General features: G+C 35.7%; 1 protein-coding gene across 3 annotated transcripts in view; it reads right to left on the bottom strand.

The window, feature by feature from the left end:
- SYT14 (synaptotagmin 14) overlaps window positions 1–22,169 on the bottom strand; it is a 171,448-nt gene that overhangs the window by 46,060 nt on the left and 103,219 nt on the right. For all 3 annotated transcript variants that reach the window (XM_063113561.1, XM_063113562.1, XM_063113560.1), the window contains exons 3-4: window positions 17,050–17,321; window positions 11,464–11,913 (exon numbers count right to left, since the gene is read on the bottom strand). In XM_063113561.1, the coding sequence (XP_062969631.1) occupies window positions 11,464–11,913; window positions 17,050–17,321 (722 nt within the window). The remainder of the gene's footprint in view (window positions 1–11,463; window positions 11,914–17,049; window positions 17,322–22,169) is intronic.

Below are 22,169 nucleotides of genomic sequence, written 5' to 3'. Positions count from 1 at the left end.
TTTCACTACCTGCCTAAGTAGGCAGTACTCTGGGAGAAGTACTCTAGCATTAAACCCCATCCACCTCAAAATAAATGTCTCAGCATATATAACCACAACTCTTTTGGAAGAAATATCCCCAATAGTACTTATTCGGGGGAAAGACTATAAGCAATATCATTAATACTGCTTGGTTTATAAAACACATTCTGATAAAATATATGTTCACACCTATCAATTTTTCAAATCAGTACCACTTCAAGCATTTTTCAAATTAAGCAGCTACTATTTTGAATTGTCTGTCAAGATTTTAAACATGAAAGTATAAGAATTAAAGATTTTAGTTTTGGAACACTTTTGCTGATCATCACATCTTGGACACGCAGGTGGTGGTGGTCAGCTTTGTACCCCACGAATATGTATAACAATTAAAAAAAAAAGAAACACATTTGCCCATTGTATACTTTCCTGCTACTTAAGATTAGCATGATGGGGAAAATGACTAAAGAAAGAATAAAATATTGCACATGTTTGCTCTTCGTGTCATTTGTAATGGGGAATTCTTAACAACAACCTCACTCAAAGTTACTGTTCACTTATTATTGTCTCTCCACCAAATGGTAAGATAATGCACAAGCAGCACAGTGGATACAACTATTCTATTATTGAAAGATAATCAGGAGGAAAAAAACCCTGCTCACTGTAATGTAAGAAAAGTGCTTCTTTAGAGTAAAAAGATACATAATTTTCACAGCTGTGGGTAATAAGAAAGAACGCGTTCAGGATGCTCACATCTAGACCCCTCCAAAGGAATAATTTTCAAAATAATGGTTAATATTTAGATTTTGAATGTTATGTATCTCCCATGATACTTCTGTAAAGAACACTATTTCATCCCCTCTTGCTGTACATAATGCATTGCAGTGTACTTAATTATAGAATATGTTGCTCGCTTGGACCCCGTTTAGCTGTTATAATCTTTACCCCACCATAAAATGAACAAGTAGTACTTTCTTTCCATAAGCATTTGTTAATCCCTCTCATTAGAATTACAAACAACTGAAATCAGTATCTTGGAAAAATTGCATAAAATAAAACAGAACAGCAGAGGAAATTAATACCTGTATTTTAAGCTTATTCTTTAACTTTATGGCTTAGCTTTGAAAAAACAATGCACACTAAACAAGAACTGAAATACAGGATGGTCCTCGATAGTGCAGAGATCAGTACTTGGATGGTTCAACAAAATGAATCCCAGTTAAGATGACTTATGGTTTTTTCTTCCTATACTAGGTATATTAAAAAGAAAAAAACACCAGGTAACTCACTGAAATTTCATTTTTTCTCACTCAATTTTTCTGCATGTTCAAAAATTTTTGCAACTTAACATTTAAACTTCACTTATTTTTTTTCCCTACAAATCTAAGAATCCGATTTAAACAAAAGGTTTCCTTTCATGCCGTTTTAGCTTCTCCCTTTCACTAAAGGTTTTATCTGATAAAAATTCTTCATGCGAGACTAGTAATTCCTCTCTACCAATAATATATGCTCACTTACTTTCTCTCTGAATAACTGTCTCTAAATAGGTCTGTAACTATTCAGTTTTATACTACAGTGAGCCATGACTCACATTACTGTTGTTGTCTAGAGAACTAATTTACACACATGCAGCTTTCTCTGTCATGCAGGAATTTTTAATTGTGATCATTAGTTTATCATGAGGTATTTATTTTAAATTATTTTATGATGAAGAGGAATAATCTATATTTGGGAAATGAATATTTTTTTTACTGACAATGGTAGTTTTGTACTGTAGTGAATATGAAAACGAGTGAAGCTCAGTTTTAAAGTGTGATTCTTATAGAGACACACATTTCAATTATAGAGCACAAGTGATAATTTACCTCTCTTAAAAATAAAAGTAACAGTTTAAATAAAAAACTGAATCAATTCAATCCATTAACATAAAAGACACACTTTGAGATGTAAGGATTTTAGAAATTAAAGGTTGAAATTACAAGTATCTAAAATAAGATCATCATTGTAATAAGTGTTGAGGAAGGTGGATCACTCTTAGCAGACTATGGCATTATAATTCCTGAACGAGAAACGGCATAAGCATATACATCAGTAATTAACCCTCTGTTATTTAAAAATAAAACTACTACTGATGTGTTCCTATTTAATTACCCTGAAGTGTGCATGCTTATTGGATTCCAGGTTGTAAAAGATTCTTAATAGGGATGTTTTAATGATACTGACACCTATCAGGGAATAATGTTATAAAGAATTGAGTGAGAATTTTATAATGATCAGGTTTACCTGAACATGTTGATGAATCAATTTAATAAGTGTTCACTGAACGTTTATGTTCTAGGTTCTATGAAAAAGTCCATATAAGTAAAAGTCTCTATTCTCCAAGTGTTTCAAATTTGTAAGACATAAAACAAGGTCAAAAATAAGAAAACATACGACTAGCTGCACAAATGAGCACCAGAGACAAAAATCTCAGAGATAACATGCACCATATGCACCTACTCACCCATCCATCTATTCAACATTTATACAGCAATAACCAGTTCTAGGTATATAAAGATAGATAATATCTGTCTGTCTATCATCCATCCATCCATCTATCCATCTATCTATCCATCTATCCATCTATCCATCTATCCATCTATCCATCTATCCATCTATCCATCTAATCTATCTATCTATCTATCTATCTATCTATCTATCTATCTATCTATCTATCTATCTATCTATCTATCATCTATCTATCTATCTATCTATCTTTGGGTATACAAAGATAGATAAATTAAAGTTTAAATTATATTAGAAATAATCTAAGACATTTTTATAAAGATGGTACTATGGTTTGAATGTCCCCTCCAAAGCTCATGTTGAAGCTTAATCCTCAATATGGTATTTGAAAGATGGGACCTTTAAGAGGTGATTGGATCACGAGGGCTGTGCCCTCATGAAGAAATTAACCCAATCCATGGATTAATGGGTTATCACAGGAGTAGACTGGTGGCTTTCTAAGGAGAGGAAGAAAGCATGTTAATACACTCAGCCCTCTTGCCACATGATACCCTGTGCCACCTTGGGACTCTGCAGAGTCCCCACCAGGAAGAAGGCCCTCTCCAGATGCACCCCCTTGACCCTGAATTTCCAAGCCCCCTAAAATGTAAGAAATAAATCCATTCCTTTATAAATTACCCAGTTTCAGGTATTCAGTTATAAGTGACAGAAAACTAAGACAGATGGGGTTTAAGTTAGACTTCAAATTAAGTCTGAGATTTAAATGGACTTGAACTATGATTGGAATTGACATTTTGAAGGAAAATCCCTGATGATACTGGTCATCTTTCACTTTAACATCGGTCCTACTATTCTCTGTACTTCTTCCCATTATGCTTCTCCTTTAGAGAAACTTTCCATTACGCCTTCTTAGTACTCCTGATCTATGATAAACTCCTCCAGAATTTTAGTTTCTGCTCTGAATCCCCAGCACCTTGCTTTTATGGAAACCCAATTCTTCCCTGAGGATACATCATTCCCTGTAGACTTTTCATCCTTGTTATTGTCTCAAACCCCAACTACCTCAAGGTCAGTGTATCAGTTCATTTTTGTGTTGCTATAACAGAACACTTGTAACTGGGTAATTTATAAAGAAAAGAGGTTTATTTGGTTCACAATTCCGGGACAGCTGCATCTGGCGCGGGCCTCAGGCTGCTTCTACTCATGGCGGAAAGCAGCAGGCAGTCGGCAGGTGCAAGCAGATCACATGGCGAGAGGAAACGAGAGGGAGGGAGAGAGGGGAGGTACTAGGGTCCTGTAGACAGCCAGCTCTGGTGGGAACTATTAGAGAGAACTCACTCACCACTCTCCTCCTCCCCACAGGGAGAGCATCAATCTATTCATGAGGGGTCCACCCCCATGACCCAAACACCTCCCAACACTGCCACACTGGGGATCAGACTTCAACATGAGCTTTGTAGCAACAAATATATTCAAACTATATTAGTCAGGAAGCAAAGTTTCTGCTGATTTCTCAAACATTGCTCTTTTAAAACTCATGGAAAAAAGCAACTATTTTCCCATGTCATCCTGGCCACATAGCTATTTTGTCCTCCTGGACATTTCATTTTCATTCCATGAATATATTTCCCCTTCCCTCTTTGAGGACAATGATCCTTGATTCAATCTTATTTTACACTTCAACTTCTGTCATCATCTTTTATGACTTCAATGACCATATAGATAGCCCATCCAAGAACCTGACCTCTCTTGACCATCTTATCCACTCCAATGATTTCACTTTGTACTCCATCTCAGACGCCCACTCCCACCATCACATTCTGGACCCTTGTCATTCCACGTCATGTTAACTGAAAACATTCTTCTCTTCAACCATAGTCCCCTATCCTTCCACAACTGCTGCTGTACTACTCCTCTCACGTGTCTTCCCTGACATCCTTGGGACTTTCACTCCACTAATCTTTTTACTTCCCCCTGCCCATCAGCCCCTCTCAAGCATAATTTCTCTCTTTTTTATGCTTAGATTTCATGGTCGACCATTCAAATAAATCTCTTCCCTCTCTGTTCATCCCAGACACATAAACTAATGTCTCTCTCTTCAATTATCTCTCCTATAGCTTACATTACACATCTTTTTTGTCAGATCATTTGCATTCATATTTAAACATGTCCATGTCTCTCCTAACCTCAAAAACATCCTCCCTAAACCCTTGTTTCCAAATACAGTCCTCTCTTTCTATTTTTACACCCAAACTTGGTTAAAAAGTTGCCTATATAATTGCCACTCCAGTTTGGATTCCAGCCCCTCCACCATCACCAAAATTAGCTCCTCTGAGGCTACTCATGACCTCCATATCCTAAATCCAATGGACAATTTTCAATACTCAGATTATTAGTTCCATCAGCAGCATCTGATAAAGTCAACTATTCTTTTCTTCTTGAACATCATTCTTGGCTTTTGTAATACTTTATTGTCTTTCTTCCTATCTGAATCTTCCTTTCTCCAATTTTTAGATCTAGGAGTTCTAGATCTTCTAGACTTCTCACCCTTGAGACAATCTCATGCACTCCCATGTCTACTTCCAGAACTGCTATCTGTTCACACAGGCATATAATAAGAAACGAGATTTAGTAAAATAAAGACATCTAGGCACATATTAAGTGCCTTGAGTTATTAGAACTTAAGAAAACTGAAGTTTTCCAGTATGGCCTTGTTCTTTCTCTCATCCCTTTGCTAGCTAGAAACTTATCTGTTTATTCATCCTGACCAAATTGTCCAGGATCCTAACACCCTGGCCTTTTCTGATGTGGGGGTATGAAGGCCTGGCTATCTCAGCCCAACTGGGGACAACTCTGAAGGACTACTTTAGTTCCAAATTTCCCTGTGGGGCTGGCTGGAGCCATTGCTGTGCATGTGCTGCAGCTTGACTTCTGCCCAATCCTGCTTCTTTCTCTCTTTTACAAGGATTGATCCCAAGAGCACTCCTTAATAAACATTCGGCACACTAAACTCCTTCTGAGTCTGCTTCCCAGGGAATCCAATCTGCAACACATATGTGCCTTGGATTCTTTCAAAAGAAGGCAACTACATTAGTCAGTTTCCCTACTTCATTTGATTCTCTGCCACAGAGGTTCATAGACTTTTTAGTTAGAAGAGCAAATGTATCAGTCAGGCTAGGTTATGCTATAGTAACAAAAAACTACAAGTTCTCAGCAGCTTAATACAAAAATGGCTTATGTTTTGCTTATACTACATATCTATTTTAGATTGGCAAAGGCTCAAAGCTGAAAGAGGCTCCATTTCCACACATGCTTTCATAATAGCAGAGGTATTATTCTGGCTCTTAAATGTTATGAGCAGAAGATAAAAGCAAGTCACATGGCCACAACTAAGTTCAACAGGGTGGTAATACATGCTTCTTCTACAGGGAGGAGCAACAGGATATATGTGAATGATAATAAAGACCACTAAAGCCTGTTCTTCTGGATACCAAACCTTCAGTTCCCTCGTTCTCTCTCCCACATGCTGAACACTCTCATCCATCCCTAAGGAAAATAAAACAAAACTGCTATTTAGTCATAGTTTTGAGCTCAAAGTCAAGGATCTTTGGCTGTTGAATACTAGTGTCTAAATTAAGTCCGGATGTTGCTGTTAATCTGGAGAACCGAGAGCTAAAAAGATAAGTTGTCTGTCACACAAACATCCAACACACACTTGAGAACCAGGGACAGGGCAACCAACATAAACATTTCCATTCAAGGACCACACCAAAGCAACCAATCTGTTTTGACTCTGAAATCACACTAAGTAGACATTATGTCCTTCATTTCTCATTTTTTCCTGTCTCTCCTGCTCACACAGGAGAGCTGTACTTTTAGTCCCTTCTCCTAGAGCCACTTTTTCCAAGAGAAATGATTTGCTGGGTGCCACAATAATCCACTTGGAGATTTAACATTGCATGTATGGCCACACTCTTGATTTGGTCCTTGACATTGCTGAAGCCTTTGTAACTCAGTGTTCTCAGCTTTATCTTACATGGGTTAGAAATGACTCATTTGATTTCAACCCTGTAAGTTCTTAAATTTTGGGATTCTTTCTATTTCTTTTCACTCTTGCTTACAGACCCGCCATTTCCCCTGACCTCTTCTCTTTCTTATAATACTCAAATGCAGTCAATAATTAACAAATTCATGTTATTGTTCTGTTTTTTCCACCTTTTTGCCTAGAGCTACAAACTCATGTTTATATTAACTGCTATTCATGTTAGTGTGGGTGATAGCTTTATAAAAGCACTTTATCATTGCATAACATGGATCAGCATTCTGTCAGCTTCCAATTCAAGTTTCATGACTGTCTACTACTTGGCTCCAAGGTCAATGTCATAAATACTTTGGGCATTTGATGTAGTAGCACCAATTTCTATATCAGAGTAAGTTTATTTATGCTGAGATAATCAACACAATTTTAATAGCCAGAGATTTAAGATCCTTCTACAGGAAGAAGTGCTAAATATTTGTGAATAGTAATACAATTTACCACAATAAACACAGCACTCAGAGTTTGTTTCTTTACAGATCTGAGGTATTACTGAAAATTCCCAAGATTTTTATTGACTCACCGGCATGGATTTTAGTGGATATAGCATAGAATTAGGTGTTAGGTGCATGTCTTTGCTATATGTCTTTTAATGACACACCAGAATCATCAATATTTCTTTCGTTGATAATGAAATACATTTTATGGTACTTTTCATATTTTTTACTCATTTCATTAGGCATTTGGGGAGAAAAAGTCTGAGGGAGATTCAATACACCATCTTCCATTCCCTTCTCTGAAGCTGGTTTGCATATAAGAGAGCCAGATTTGGCTCACAAGCCATACTTTGCCAATCCCAGTCAAGAGCAGTGATTCCCAAACTTTAATGTACATCAGAATCACCTGTGCTTGTTAAAATATTGATTGCTGGGCCCCACCCTCAGAGGTTTTTTTATTAAGTTGAAGGCAGGAAATGAGAATGTGTGCTTCTAACAAATTCCTAGGTGGTGATGATGTTGCTGGTCCAAGGACCACACTTTGAGAACCATTTGTCTATATGAATCTTAACAGATGGGCTTGCAGCTTGTCTACTAATTTAGAAAACCTAATTTCAAGATGAAACATACTATATCATCATCAAATACCAACTTCGCTAAACAGCAACTCACCAAGAGCCATTTGAATTACATAAGGTAAACCAAGGATTTAGACTCTAGATTTAGAATCTACATTCCTATACTCAGAAAAAAGAACAATGTATAGGTGGCCTCATATCACCATAGCAAGCAGAGATTATGCTATCTTATATTATGCTAATTAAGCATCATTTGTACAGAAAGGGTTGTGTGTGTATTTATGAGAGGAAAAAATGAGGCTTCACTATTAATAAATCATAATAAATAAATCTAACAAGTTGAAAGAGAAATAAAACTGGGATAAGACAAAATGGAAAGGCTATTCCAGACAACTGTTACAGAGAGTGATACAGTACTAAAAATGCAAGTGAAGAAAGTGATTGGGTCATACACTAGGAAGAGTGCCAGACAAACAAAGTCAAGTATATGAGAAAAGATCAAATTATGAGAGGGATATACCATGGTAAGAATGGACAATATCTAGCTATTGAGCAGGGTGTAAGAGATAACTACAGAAGGTGAAGGTAAATATTAAACCATATGGTTATTTCAGGGTTCTTATCTGAAAACACTGGAATCTAGCTCTGACTCAAAATGGAACAGCAATTTATTAAAGAAATGAGGACAAAAGGAGAACCAGGTTACTGGTTAAGCTTCTCAAGAATAAAGTCTAAAATCAGACTGCAGAACTGATCTGGTGAGGAAACTTTGCTGTTGTTCCCCACTGGACTCTTATGTGCCAAGAACTCTTCTTTACTGCAACTGTCTTTTGCCCAGCAACAATACCATTTTTGCACTAGCAGGCTATTTTAGAGTCACTATTGCCTTTGAACACCAGATGCCTCCACTATCAACTTCATGGAAACATGATTTGAGTGCAATGTCTGCTTCTCTGTTCAGTCTGTATTGAGGTTCCCTAAAAATGAACACAAGTGGTAGAGTCTAGGTCACATAGCTCATGCCCCACTTACCAGTGAGACTGAGAAAACGAATTTTACTGGGGAAATGAACTTACCTTAGGGAGGTGTGACTTATTAGTTGGGACTTTCCCAGACATTAGAGAGTTGTTAAAAAGGTATGGAAGAGTGAGAAAACATGATAAATGTCCACCACAAAATGTCATATATTAAACACACAAAACACCTAAAATCCACCCATTTCTGTTCTTACCCAATTCCTTTTCCAACATATATCAGTAGAATCAGAGAATATCAGAGAAGTATAGGACCTTGGGGAACATTTGGTCTAATCCTTTCATTTTACTAATGAGAAATCTGATGCCCAAAATGACTAGATAATTTACCAGGTTTACACAGCTAGTTAGTAGAAAGAACTCATTCTTTCAAATCTTAGCATGATATATTTTCCATCATACAATGATCAAGGAGGCACACCTCAAACTATATCCTTATCTTAATGTTAAACTTTAACACTCAGGAAAACACATTGTTTAGTCCTCAGAAAGTCATCTTGGTGACACTGGTCTTTTTTTCTCTCAATGTATTGATTCAATAAGGTCCTGAAAAACTAACTATAAAACTAAATTTTATATGAAGAATTCTATTTTTCTATTATTATCCATGTAAATAAACTGTAAGCTTTAAATATGTTTTAATTGTAGTTTGTAAATTCTTTGGCTGGATTAAGACTTGCCAAAAGGCTAATATTCTTGCAACAACAACAACAAGATATTATTTAAAAGCCACGAGAATAAATGTTTAATCATGAGTGCACCTCTTACACATACATTACTACATTTTAGAAAATTAGACAAACCCACTTAAGTAAACTGTAATCACAAGATTTCTCCATACGGCTAATAGTAAAACTTAAGCAAAGAAAACATTTACACTATACTATAGAGAGAGGATATACATTCTATTGGTATATTTTTATGACAAGACAATTGATAGAATGATGAACATTAATCTCATAATTGTGGTGTGCCAAGTTGTTTCTGGCACAGAAGCCAAAAACAAGCAATGAGATTTGGAGAAGGAGAAAGAAAGAGAGCAAGAGAGAGGAACAATAAAGTACAGTTACTGAATTTAAGAAGTGTGTCAACGCAGAGAAAAATTCTCCAAGAGCAGAAGATGGATAGTTTTATTCAGGTGTAAATTCTGTTGCAGAAGCTATTTATCTAGCTTTTCCTCTTGTGAACACTCTTCAGAAATTTACTGTACTGGTTGGCAAAAAAAAAAAAAAAAAAAAAGATTACAGGATCAATGACTATAAGCTGACTACAAGCTAACACCTATAATGTAGGTGCATATAGAAATTACTTAGTTTAACCAGAGATAAAACCATATTATTTTCTATGGTGTAATTTTCTTTGTGAAATGAATACAATTAAAACAGAACTGGGAATAATTTGAAGTGAATAAAGTAATATAAAATACATACCTCTTGATGATACAGTCTTTCTCTTCTAATTTAAATCAGTTATTTCTATACAAGGATGTATTTTCCATAGAATGACTAGTGATCATTCAGACCAAATTATGAGAAAGCTTAAAAATCATATTAATAATTATAGAATACTCAATTTTATGAAAAAAATTTTCCCCTTGAAATATTGCCTGAACTTTATTTTGTTCTCATCTTATAATCTATCTGATATTTTAAAAAGGAATTTCCTAAAGATATTCATTCTGAAAATTTATCAATTCTCCCAATAAAAATGAAATCTTATCCCACAAACTATATGGATGGGTATATGATATTTACCATCATCTTCTTGTTTTTAAAGATGCTGACATCATTTAGTTAAAATGGTATGGATTGATTGTGAATGAAGGTCCTACAACATCAAATGCTGCCTAGGGTAGGTGCAATAAGACCCTAACCTTAGACAATGCTAACACATTTAAACACTTAAAAACGACCCTAAAATATTATACCTTTATTTAAAAATATAAATGTACTCTAAAATCTGTATATTCATATTATAAAAATGCTTTTTATTCAATATAACAGAGAGGAATAAATATAAATCATAATTTACACTTACATCATATCACAGATTTTCTCATAATCTAAATAACTATGTGGCACAATGTACCTCCCTGGTTTAAATCAACAGTGCAGACATTTCTCTCCTGTGATTTGCAGTGCTTAAGGGAATTTAGTTAAAAACATGGAGAGAGATTGATTTGTATGTGATTATAATCTGGAGGGAAAAAAAAGAATAGTTCAAAGTGCTAAGCTTAAGTGTTCTCCCAGGAAGCCTGAAAAATCTCTGTTTAAAAATGGGGGAAAGTAAAACAAGATATTTTTGAACCTTTAAAATAATTTCATGGCACTTTTGAAAAGATAACCAGTCATCACCTAGACAGCAGTACATATTCTGTAAGAGCAAATAATTTCTGTTATTGCAAATAAGATATAGGGCTACACACTTCTTAATGAATCACCTATTTTTACCCTAGAAAGAAAACAATATATTCTACAGGGAGATGATATGATGTTATAATCAATCATTTATTAAATGTTCAACAAAAGAACAAACTTGTAAGACTCTGGGCTGGAACTCTGTGAAGGGTAAAATAAAATAAACAAAATAGACCATGTATCATTTTCAAGGGCAACTTTCATAGAAAAGAAAAAGTTATACCTACTTATCCAGGGTTTAGAAATTTTTATAAAGGTATGGTTACTACATAAACAATAGACTGAGAAAGTTGTTGGGTTGATTAAAGATTTTAAATATTGTATATATTATATACCACGAACATAAACTGTATTCAAGCCATTTGATGAGATACTCACAGAATGATTGTAAGAAGGTTCCAATATCACAGGTAATGACATTTTCCCTTGAAGATTCAATTTTGTTAAATAAAAAATCTTTTCCCCCACAATCTTTTCTTTTTTCATGCGATGTACACCATACAGTCTAAATCGAACTGCATAATTTCCAATCATCTCAGATTCAACATGATTAAATTTGAATGTTTCTGTGAACACAGGGCATGGTCCTCTCTGGATGCTGGTTTTTGCCCTCTGTTTCTTTATAGGTAGAAGAACAAGGTGTACTTGCCATGAGTTGCCACTTGTCCTATTATATGTTGGGATGTCTGTGACAGCTGTCACTGTTACCAGAAGCTTCTGTTCTTGTGAGTCATAGTCAAAAGTCACATCCAGTGTGCCATATTTAGCTTCTGGCTCAGGATCAAAAGGTTTAGGAAGCTGTGAAGATGATCCTTGAGCTGACATTTCCTAAGAAAAGCAAATTTAAACGTTTTCAGTTTTTAACTTTATTATTTAGTCTAGAATGTAAATAAATACCTGATATTTCTTCAGGAGGAGGATGTGAAAACAATTTTCATTTGCTGCCACAAAAAAAGTAATAATAATTAACAGTCAACTACAATCAAAATCTGCTCTGCAGGGCCAGAGTAGTATAAGTGGTAAGTTAAACTCAAAAACTTATAATAAAAACACGTTTAGAATTTAATATCCACTATCATAATTTTGACAGAATTAAATATATGTTTTCTTAAATGGGAATTTAAAATAGATACTTTAATGTGTATCTGCTCTTTTTGTAGGAAGCTACTACATTTTACTTTCATTACATGCAATGCAATTGACAGTTCAATACTAGGCTAGAGAGAAAGAGAATATAAATAAAAGTATAATGCTATTGAAAAATTTGGCTCCATTCTCAGAGTTTGTTCTAAAATGATCTCATACATAATAGAGGGCAAACATATTTAGACTTAAAAATCAATGGATGTGAAATATGGAAATATAAATACAAAAGCCCTCAAAATATTTGCAGCCAAATATTATTATCTATAACATGGACCATATTTACTTCAATTTTTAACCAGAATTAAAAAACAACATATTATTTTTAACACTAATTACTGTTGAAAACGGCAGAATACACATTGCAAAAGTTCAAGAAAGACTAAAACTGTACATTTTAATTATAAAATTAAAAGACATTGTACCCATTTCACCTATAATCATTTCAAATTCCTGCCAGTTTATTTGGAATATAATGGAGTTTTCAGCTAGTTACTGAGAATGCCAAACCCAGGTCTCTGACCTTTCAAATACACTACTTTATCCCTTGAAGTATTTTAATAAATCTTAAATAATTTCCACTTTTAAATGTGAACCAATTTTATAATTTTCTAAATTTTATTTAGTTCCTACTGGAGCAGTGAATAGAACTGATCCTCAGTCTTTTCTTCCATTTACAAAAGAACTCTAGGAATTTTAGCTACTCATTGACCACAAGAGCCTCCCTTACAACTTGTACACCTATGTGACCCAGCTTTGGTCAACAGGAGGCAAACAGAAATTATGCGTGAAACATCCAGATCAGATTTATGTAAGAAATTACTTTTTCTCCACTCTCTGTCTCGCTCTTCCTACAAGCAGATACAGACAGACAGGATGTGTGGGTCAGCTTGGATCATGTGGACTAAGACAACACCCTAGGGGAGGGCAGGGTAACAAGAGAAGGAACTGGGCCCTTGAATGATACTGTAGAGCAAAGCCACCTTCTCACCCTGGACTGTTGTTAACGAAAGAGAAGTAAGCTTCTGTGCTTTTTAGCCACTGTATCTGGAGGGCCTCCTTGTTACAGTAGCTTAACATGTACCCTAACTATTGTACCTACTATGTGCCAGGCCTTATTATAACTGGAGGAAACTCTTCTTTCTGCAGAAGAAGACCAAAAAGACATGAGTATTTGACCTTATAAATCTTTATATGATAGTTGGTATAATGTATAGAAAAAAGATGATAAATGAAGAATATATGGGGAGAGGGAACAAACTCTCATAGAAGAATTCAGTGTTTTTTTTGCAGTTTGAGTAAATCAGGGTAAACATATTCTTCTTACTCTGTTAAAAATTTACAGTTTAGAGCAAAATGTTTTAATGTATTCCATTTCACAACTGGTAATTAAAGATTATTAATTATATGGCTTTGGAATTTCAATTAAAAATTTTCTAAAATACTGTCATTACAGCTAAGATTTTCAGGCAATAAAAAATTTTATAGGTCCTAAACAGCTAAATTTTGTTTCTCTTGGTGATTTCCTGATTTTACTTCCTTTTTTTCTGAGCATTCCGGCAATTCTTGTGAAACCCAGGGTTAAAAGGGTAGGACCTTTATAGATAAAAATTACTATTTGCATCCTGCAAATAGGCAATGAAAAAGCAATCCTTCCTTTCAAGGTGCCTGGATCAAAGTTTTAAAAATCCTTCAGCTAGCAGCAGGTCACCAATAAAATTCACCCACTACTTGCCATGGAATTCTTTTAAATCCTATCTCAGTTCAATCATTCATGTGGATGGACTCTGAGATAGCTATAGACTGGGTTAAACCAAAAGGAAGTAAGAATTTTCTGTTTCATACATAATATCTATTACAGGAATGCAAAATAAACTTGAAAAAATGCAAGAGTGAATTTTATACTACATAGGCTGTCAGCGTTCCACAACTAAGTATTTATGTAATGTGTATTTGGTATATTGTTTGAATATATTCAACACTGAGTTAGAAGACACAAGAACAAGATGATGGAGGAAACTCAAAAGAAGGATTAACAAAGATAGCAAGTTAGCAGCTTCTGAAGTATGGGCAAAACTCACAGGATGTGTTAACTACAGATAATGAGTAAGGAAACAGCTTGTGAGACACAGGGAGAATTCAAAAGATATATTAAATATATAGTAACTATGTTTATAACACGTATGATATGCCAAAGGTAAATGAAATAAATACAATATACAATGGGACAAATCAGTGTTACCTATGGAAAGAAAGTGAAAGCCCAAGTCATGATCATGTTGCCTCTGGGCTTACAGCTTTGTCACCCATGTATTTCTACTTAAGAAATGCAGAAAACCTACAACTGTTTAGCAGGCTTATTGGCAAGTTTCAGCGGTGGCCAGGTGTACTTCTTCCTACATCTCTGCCATAAAACAAGTGTGTGCTGTTGGCTCTTGGTAGCCTTGTTCAAATCTCAACTCTGGCCCTTGTTACTCCATGATCACTGGAATGCTGATAGAACAAAGAGAGTGCGACAGGATGTATGTGCACAGCACAAACCAGGACTCACACAGTGTGGTCTCACTACCTGTACCTACTGGCATCTTATCCTAGGTGTGTTAACCTACCTCATCTTTCTCCTCTTACTTCTTGCTTTGCATTTGAAATAGACTAAAACACACACACATGTGCATGCATTAATGTAAGTGCATGTGTACACACGTGTAACCTGAGCATCTTAATTTGGTCTGAGTTCTCTGGGATAGACTGCCTGGTGGTGTACTTGGGGAGTACCACTGCATCAAAGTAATTTCCCACACAAAACTTTGTTTCAAGAGGGGCAATATAACAGAGATGTTAAGAGCACTGTTTTTACAGTTAGACCTGGATTTGAATATAGTTCCACTATTTAAGAGCTGCTTGCTCTTGGGCAAACTGCTTAACTCTCCGAGTCTTAATGTTTTCATTTGTAAAACATAAATAATAACTTCTTGAAGATGTGGTTGGTAAAATTAAATGAACAGACTGAAGAAAGCTCATAGCAAAATTCCCAACACAACTGGTGATAGCTATTATTAATTCCACAATCCAGGCTTCAGTTAACTTGTTGGCTATCTATATAGTTGGAAAAACTACAAAATAACTGTCTCAAATTTGTTTAGGTGAAAATCATGAAATACTGATATATTAAACTTAAAATATCACTGTAGAATTTTCTTCTAGGTTAGTTACTGTTGGGAAAATATAGGAAAAACGGTCAGATGTTCAGAATCTTGCCGAGCATTTGATGTAAATAGGCATATGCGCTTAGGTGTTCCTTGGTTATTGTCTAGTGTAATTGCGCATGTGCACCCAGGCGTCCTGGGTTATGGACTTAAGCATGAGTGGCTCTGATCCATGGTGCCTCCCAGCTCTGGGATGCCTCCCCCATGGGGGGGGCGGAATGAGGAGGCCACTGCTGCTGCTGGAGGCTGCTGCTGCTAGTGCCCCCAGGACCCTCTGCAAGGCCACTGCCGGACCTGTAACCTACCAGACTTGTAAGCTGATGCCGCTGAGGAAGCTGAGGACTGAGCTCATGTCATCTGCCAACAGCTTCTGGAATCTTTCCCGATTACTTAGCATGGACCTGCATATGAGGGGTCTGGTGACCCAGTCTGTACGATGGGTTTGGAGGGTCTGAGCCCTAGCTCTGACAATATAAATGGAAACTTAGTATAACTAAAATAATAACTAGAATAATGAAACATTTTGGCTTTAGTTATGATTTGCCTTACTTTTCAGTTACTAGAAACTAGAAATACTAAAAGAGTAGTAACAGATATAAAGTATTTTTTAAAATTATATAAGAAGAACCTAAAATTAAGGAAATTCTATCCGTAGCTTAATTGTTCTGTGTATAGGGAAACTATTACCATTATTTAATTTTGGCAGCAAATCAGAAAATTCACCTGCTAAGAAGATGGACATATTATAGTATCACTGAATGAAATCTGGAACAAAAGTTGTAAAAACTTCCAATCTAAAACTTGAAAGTACATCCTAAAAATAAATACTAACTTATGAAAAATCTCTATATTACCTTTATAATTTTTATCATTAGAGAAAGATTAAAACAAATCCTTTTTAGAGCATGGCAATACTTCAAAACTGCAACACAATTATTTTTGTTGACATTTTCGCTCCAAAAAAGTAACTTAAGACTCAACCAACCAAACACTCTGAACGCATATCATGAATTCAAATTTCATTAGTACAGCTGATCATCATTTATCCTTTTCATATTCTATGATGTGAAAATACAATAAAATATTTTGAAAGACTTGTGAAACATTGAGTAACCTCTCAACAGTAAAACAAACAAACAAACAAAAAATAATAATAAAATAATAAAAATGGGCTGGCTGGTTAGCTCAGTTGGTTAGAACATGGTGCTGATAACACCAAGGTCCAGTGTTCAATCCTTGCACTGTCCAGCCACCAAAAAAAAAAAAAAAAAAAAAAAAGAAAGAAAAAGAAAAAGAAAAAGAAAAAGAAATAGTAACCTCATGATGAAATAAAAAGGTAAATAATTCCAGAATTGTTAAGTGTTCAAAAAAAAAAACCCCACAAACCATATTTAGCTACCCATCTTCTTTTGTTGGGGGAGAGGAGAGTTGAAGACTACTTGGGACAGTCCTGATAAGTTTGTTGGATAAAGATTAGATTAAGAATGAAAAATGATACCACAAACAACAAAGGAATAAGATAGTGATAAAACCAATTCTTTTTACCAAGAGGAGAAGCACAGGGTTATTATCCTTCACATAACATTCGTTTTCAAACATCTATGTGTTTACTTACTTCAGGGCTCAGGACTGCCGTGCTGTCACTTGGAACATCTTCTTCATATCCTTTGTTATGAAAACTTTCTATTTCATGACCTGTGCTTCCTTCACTTGGGCACTTGTTATATGAGCATCTTGGACTGTTGCTGCAGTGGGAAAATTCACATTTACTGTCCCCAATTTCTGAGGGTGTACATGAGAGATGGGGAGAACCACTGTCATCCTGATATGGTGGTGGCTGCAGTTCATCCAGTGGGGGTGTTCTTCTCATCCTCTGAATGCAGTTTCCTGATAATGATTAAGAACCTGGTCACCGTTTCCAATTAAACTCAACATTCAATACAGTCTGTAATAATTGTAAATAACTAAAAAAAAACTAGATTAAAAAATGTGTGGCAATGTAACTATTAGATTTACTGAGTTTTCTTTTTCCCTAGCTCAGATGCAGAAATAAAATCATCTGGTTCCCCACTCCTCTCCTCCTGCATAATAAGATTAGGAAAAATAAAGTCATGTACTGAGAGAGATCCTGTTATGTACCATAAAAATGGGAGAGTGATAAGTATTAGTGAAATCACTTATTTATTTAGTTCTTTCTCTCAAAACAATCCTGTGGCATACATACTTTATCTATCCCCTTGATATCTGTGGCTTCTGTAGCCAAAGCAATAAAAATACGGTAGGTAAAGCAAACATAAAAACCTCACCTATTTTCTTCAGTTACTGAGATGAACTTAAACTATCATTCAACTCAGCAGCATCAGGACTGTTTTTCCACATCTATCCTGCAACCACAATTCTTAAATGAGGTGCACTGGGATTCAGGCCCAGTCCCTGTTTGCTAACCTCCATCAAGCAGCAAAGATTGAAAGCTGCATTCTGTCTCTTCTTCATTATAAGGCACTCTCTATTCCATGCTACACCTGGGTCTGTATTCCTTCTAAAGTGTGGGCCCACCCTTCTACAGTAGGCACTTGTGCCTCGAGCACTTAATGTGAAACCACATTTTCTTTGACTCTTAAACTACCCTTTTAATTTTTACCTCTAATGATTTATCTTAATTATTAAGAATAAACATCTGTGAACAGGATGGAGGTAGGGGCAGTAGGGGAATAAGGAAACAGAGTCCAATATACAATTTAAGAATAGCTAAGACTCTGTAAATAAATCCCAAATGCAATATGAAATATTAAATCTAAACACTGCTCATTTTTTTCTGTTAATGAACTGTGCATCTCCTTTCTCAAAAAGACCTTGAAAAAGGTAGTTTTTATTATAATTATTATGGGTTCAGTTCATATTCAATAGTTCCTCTGTTCTTCTGAAGATAGAAAAACTTTACATAAAAACTACAAGCTTCATTTAAAAATTACCACAATACCTGATTCAAATGAAAAATATTAATTTGCATGAACTTAGCACAAATTTACATATTTGCTCAGAAGCTCTAGTTTGGAAAAAAAGAAAACTAAATGTTTTTACCTACTAACGTTAGTTTATAAAACATAAACAAAGAATAAAAGGTTATTGAATTAATATAGTTACAGCTAAATTAAAGACAGATTAGAGACACATTGCAAGTGGTAACTAAAAAAACCACAAAGTTCCAGAATAATAAAGAGATGAGTAGCTTAAAGCAACTGTCTAGTTTAATCCGTTTATGTGGGATAGGTAAATATGTGTGGCTGGCACAGCTGGTAGGCCAACTTCACCCCATCCATAACCTCTTCCTCTCCCAAGCATCACTCCAATCGGGGGGTGGCCAATGAGATCTAAGCAAAAGCTTTCAGAGTGGGGCTTTCAGAAAAGTTTTGTTTTCCCAATAAAAGCAGGCAGACTCAACTGGCATGTCCCTTTGTCCCATTGCCTTCCCCCTTAGTCCTGCTTTGAAGTTCACCGGCCATTTTGTGACCATGAAATGACAAGCATGAGAAGGAAAGCCAAGGATGCAGAAGTAGAAAAATGGAAAGAGTCTGGGCACCTGAAACATCTCTAAGAATCACTAAAGAGCTATCTCCAAACTGCTTGATGACTGAAACAAATAAATAGACAAATAAATCTTTGTTTAAAAAACCCTCCAAAACAAAACCTCATAATTGGATTTTCTATTGTTTCCAAATACATTCTCAACTGATACAGTTTATAAATCACTAAACCAAAATCTTCCTCTTTTAAAAACGCATATTGAATCAGCCACTGAATTAAATTAAATGGTAATTCCTGAATACTTACTGTAACGTGAAGTCAATTAATTTCCCAGTGTAGTGGTTCTGGGAGTCAGCACACCGTCTTTACCTTTTTTCTTGGAAGAGAGGTGAGTTTTCTTGGAAGTTATCTCAGCATATTGCCTCACAGATCTCACTGGACAGACTGGGCCACATGTCTATTCCTAAACCCATTACTTGTAGGAGAAACGGGACTACCACAATTGGCTTAAATTAACCGGAAGCCATCAAAATTTGAAGCTGGGGATGGGGTCAGCTTCATTGTTCCTATCTATATGGAAAAGAATAGATGCCCGAACAATGCAGGGTCCAGGAATGAGGAAGAAAGAGAAATGAGGTTGGCTAGAAAACAAACACGATCCAGTCCTTGCCTTCCTCGTCCTTCAATTTGGATATTCGATCTCAGTTTTCATCTTGATTAGATTTTTTTTCTCTCTGTGGCTCTTTTTTTCCTCAATAGCTATTGTAATAATCCTCCTCTGAACTTTCTTTTGATGTGAACAGCATATAGAATTTCTTCCTGGTAATAATGGTATACCTTATTTCCTTTGGTTTAACTTTTTGTATTAAATCCCTGCCCAGCTGCAAACAACCTACTGTATTTTCCACAGCTGAGATCCAGTTACCGGGCTCTTATTTAGGTTTAGTGTAACTCTTGCTCCAGAGACCAAGGCACAAGATATACAAAACAGGTGTGTAATATCTAAAGATGTTGAGTAGGCTCAATGGGTAAACCTCACTACTGTTTTCTAGATTTGAGAGAAACAATGCTAAAGCTGTTGGAATATATTCATTATTTTGGCTATATCATATCTTCAAAATTTCATAAATAGTAATACCATACTTTCATCTTTACATTTCACTTTACTTTTGCATTTTACTTTGCAAAGTGAAGAACTAGCAAATGTAAGTGGAATAAAAATTTCATTAAAAATGTGTGAGGATCTTATATGAGGATTTCTTCTTTTAAACTTTTTCAATAACCCCTTTTTATTCTAATTGACAACTACTTCATGTTATCTATACAGGGTAATAATTAAGAGTTAGCTTAGGGCCGAGCCTGTGGCGCACTCAGGAGAATGCGGTGCTGGGAGCGCGGCGACGCTCCTGCTGCGGGTTCGGATCCTATATAGGAATGGCTGGTGCACTCACTGGCTGAGTACCGGTCACAAAAAAGACAAAAAAAAAAAAAAAAAAAAAAAAGAGTTGGCTTAAATATAACTAATATTAGAAAAAATTTAAGACAATTACCTTATAAAATAATACAATTTGTATTACTGTTGTTAAATTAAATCAACCTTAAGAAGAAATTTCTAGTGGGACTATCTAACACCAAAATGATGATGATGCCTTCCCGTTCCTTTAGCTCTTGCTTTATTACCTAATTTCATATCCTTATTTTTATGGAAATGATATGTCTATAAAAGGATTCAGGCACAGATATACTTTAAGCATTTTAATTTACCACTTGCATATTGCAAAGCACCTATAAAACAAGACAAAATATTTTCTTACCCTAGAAAAAACAGCATGCGTGCATGCATACACAGAATATGACCTGTAGCTCTTAACATTACATTTTAAGACAGTGGTGAGAACCACAGTTCTAAAAAATGGTGAATATTCAGCAACTGCAGAATTCACTTTTCTTTTCACATGCTTGCTGAAATTTCCCAAAATTGATTACATGCTTGATAATAAATTAAAGCTCAACACATTTCACAAAATTGGAAGCACAAAGAGGATATTTTCTGACCACTGTGGAATTAGACCAGAAATCAGAAACAAAAATATAAGTAGAAAATCTATACAAATCTAGGTAAAAATAACTGGAAATTAAAACATACTTCTAAATAACCCATGGATCAAAGAAATCACAATAGATAGTAGAAAATATACTGAAGAGAATGACAATAAAAATAATCCATATAAATACTTATGGGATGAGACTAAACCCGTGTTTAAAAGGAAATTTATAGGTCTAAGTACGTACAAGGGTCTTCAAAAAGTTCATGGAAAGACTGTATTATCTCTTAGTCCAACTTTTCTGTGTACTTTTTGAAGTACCCTCATATATTGCACGGTTGGGGGGCTTGAGTCTGAAAAACAATGATCTAAGCATTGAATTCAAGAAGTTAGAAAAAAACCCAGCAAATCAAACCCCCCAAAAGTAGGAGGGATGAAATAATAAAGGGCAGAAATTAAATTTTAAAAATGCATACAATAGAAAGCATCAGCAAACCAAAATAAAATTCATTGGAAACACTTATACAATTGACAAACTGCTAAAAGATACTAGTCAGAAAAAAGGAGAGATGGCATAAATTATTAATATCAGGAATAAAAAGGAGGACATCATTTCAAATCCTGCAGACATTAAAATGACAGTGAGTTTTCCCTTTGCCCTTTCCTTTTTGAAAATTTCAGTCCTAAAGCTATGGAGTGGGGCAGAGGAAGGCAGGGGTCTGTGCTGGTGGTGGCAAAGGAAGCTGCAATGGTTGCTCCACACATCAGAGCCCAAGTGGGATGAAGAAGATGTCACCTATGTGGGAAGCCCAGTGTGCTATTCTGGGACCCAAGTAAGATGAGAAGAGTATCCATGTCCATATGGGTGGGGGGGCGGGGGGCAGCCCACATACACTGTCAGAACCCAAGGTGGGAAAGAGGGCTTTCATCTCAGGGAGTGGCCAGAAGTGAAGTGTCAGAGCTCAAGCAGGGTACAGAGGACATGCACCATAGGGCAGCCCTCCACAGTGTGCAAAAAGCCCAGTGAGGAGAGTCAGAACCTCAGCAGAATAAAGAGACTTCCCTATGGAGGGGCAGCCAGGCCTGGGGCAACAGAGTCCAAGGAAGGTAAGCTGTGTGTCCACACTGAGGGCAGGGGGGAAGCCAATGAGCAGAATCAGAGCCT

Source organism: Cynocephalus volans, chromosome 11, assembly GCF_027409185.1.
Source record: "Cynocephalus volans isolate mCynVol1 chromosome 11, mCynVol1.pri, whole genome shotgun sequence".
Taxonomy (NCBI): domain Eukaryota; kingdom Metazoa; phylum Chordata; class Mammalia; order Dermoptera; family Cynocephalidae; genus Cynocephalus; species Cynocephalus volans.
Note: the sequence above shows the minus strand (reverse complement) of the source record. Positions and strands in the feature narration are given on the sequence as shown.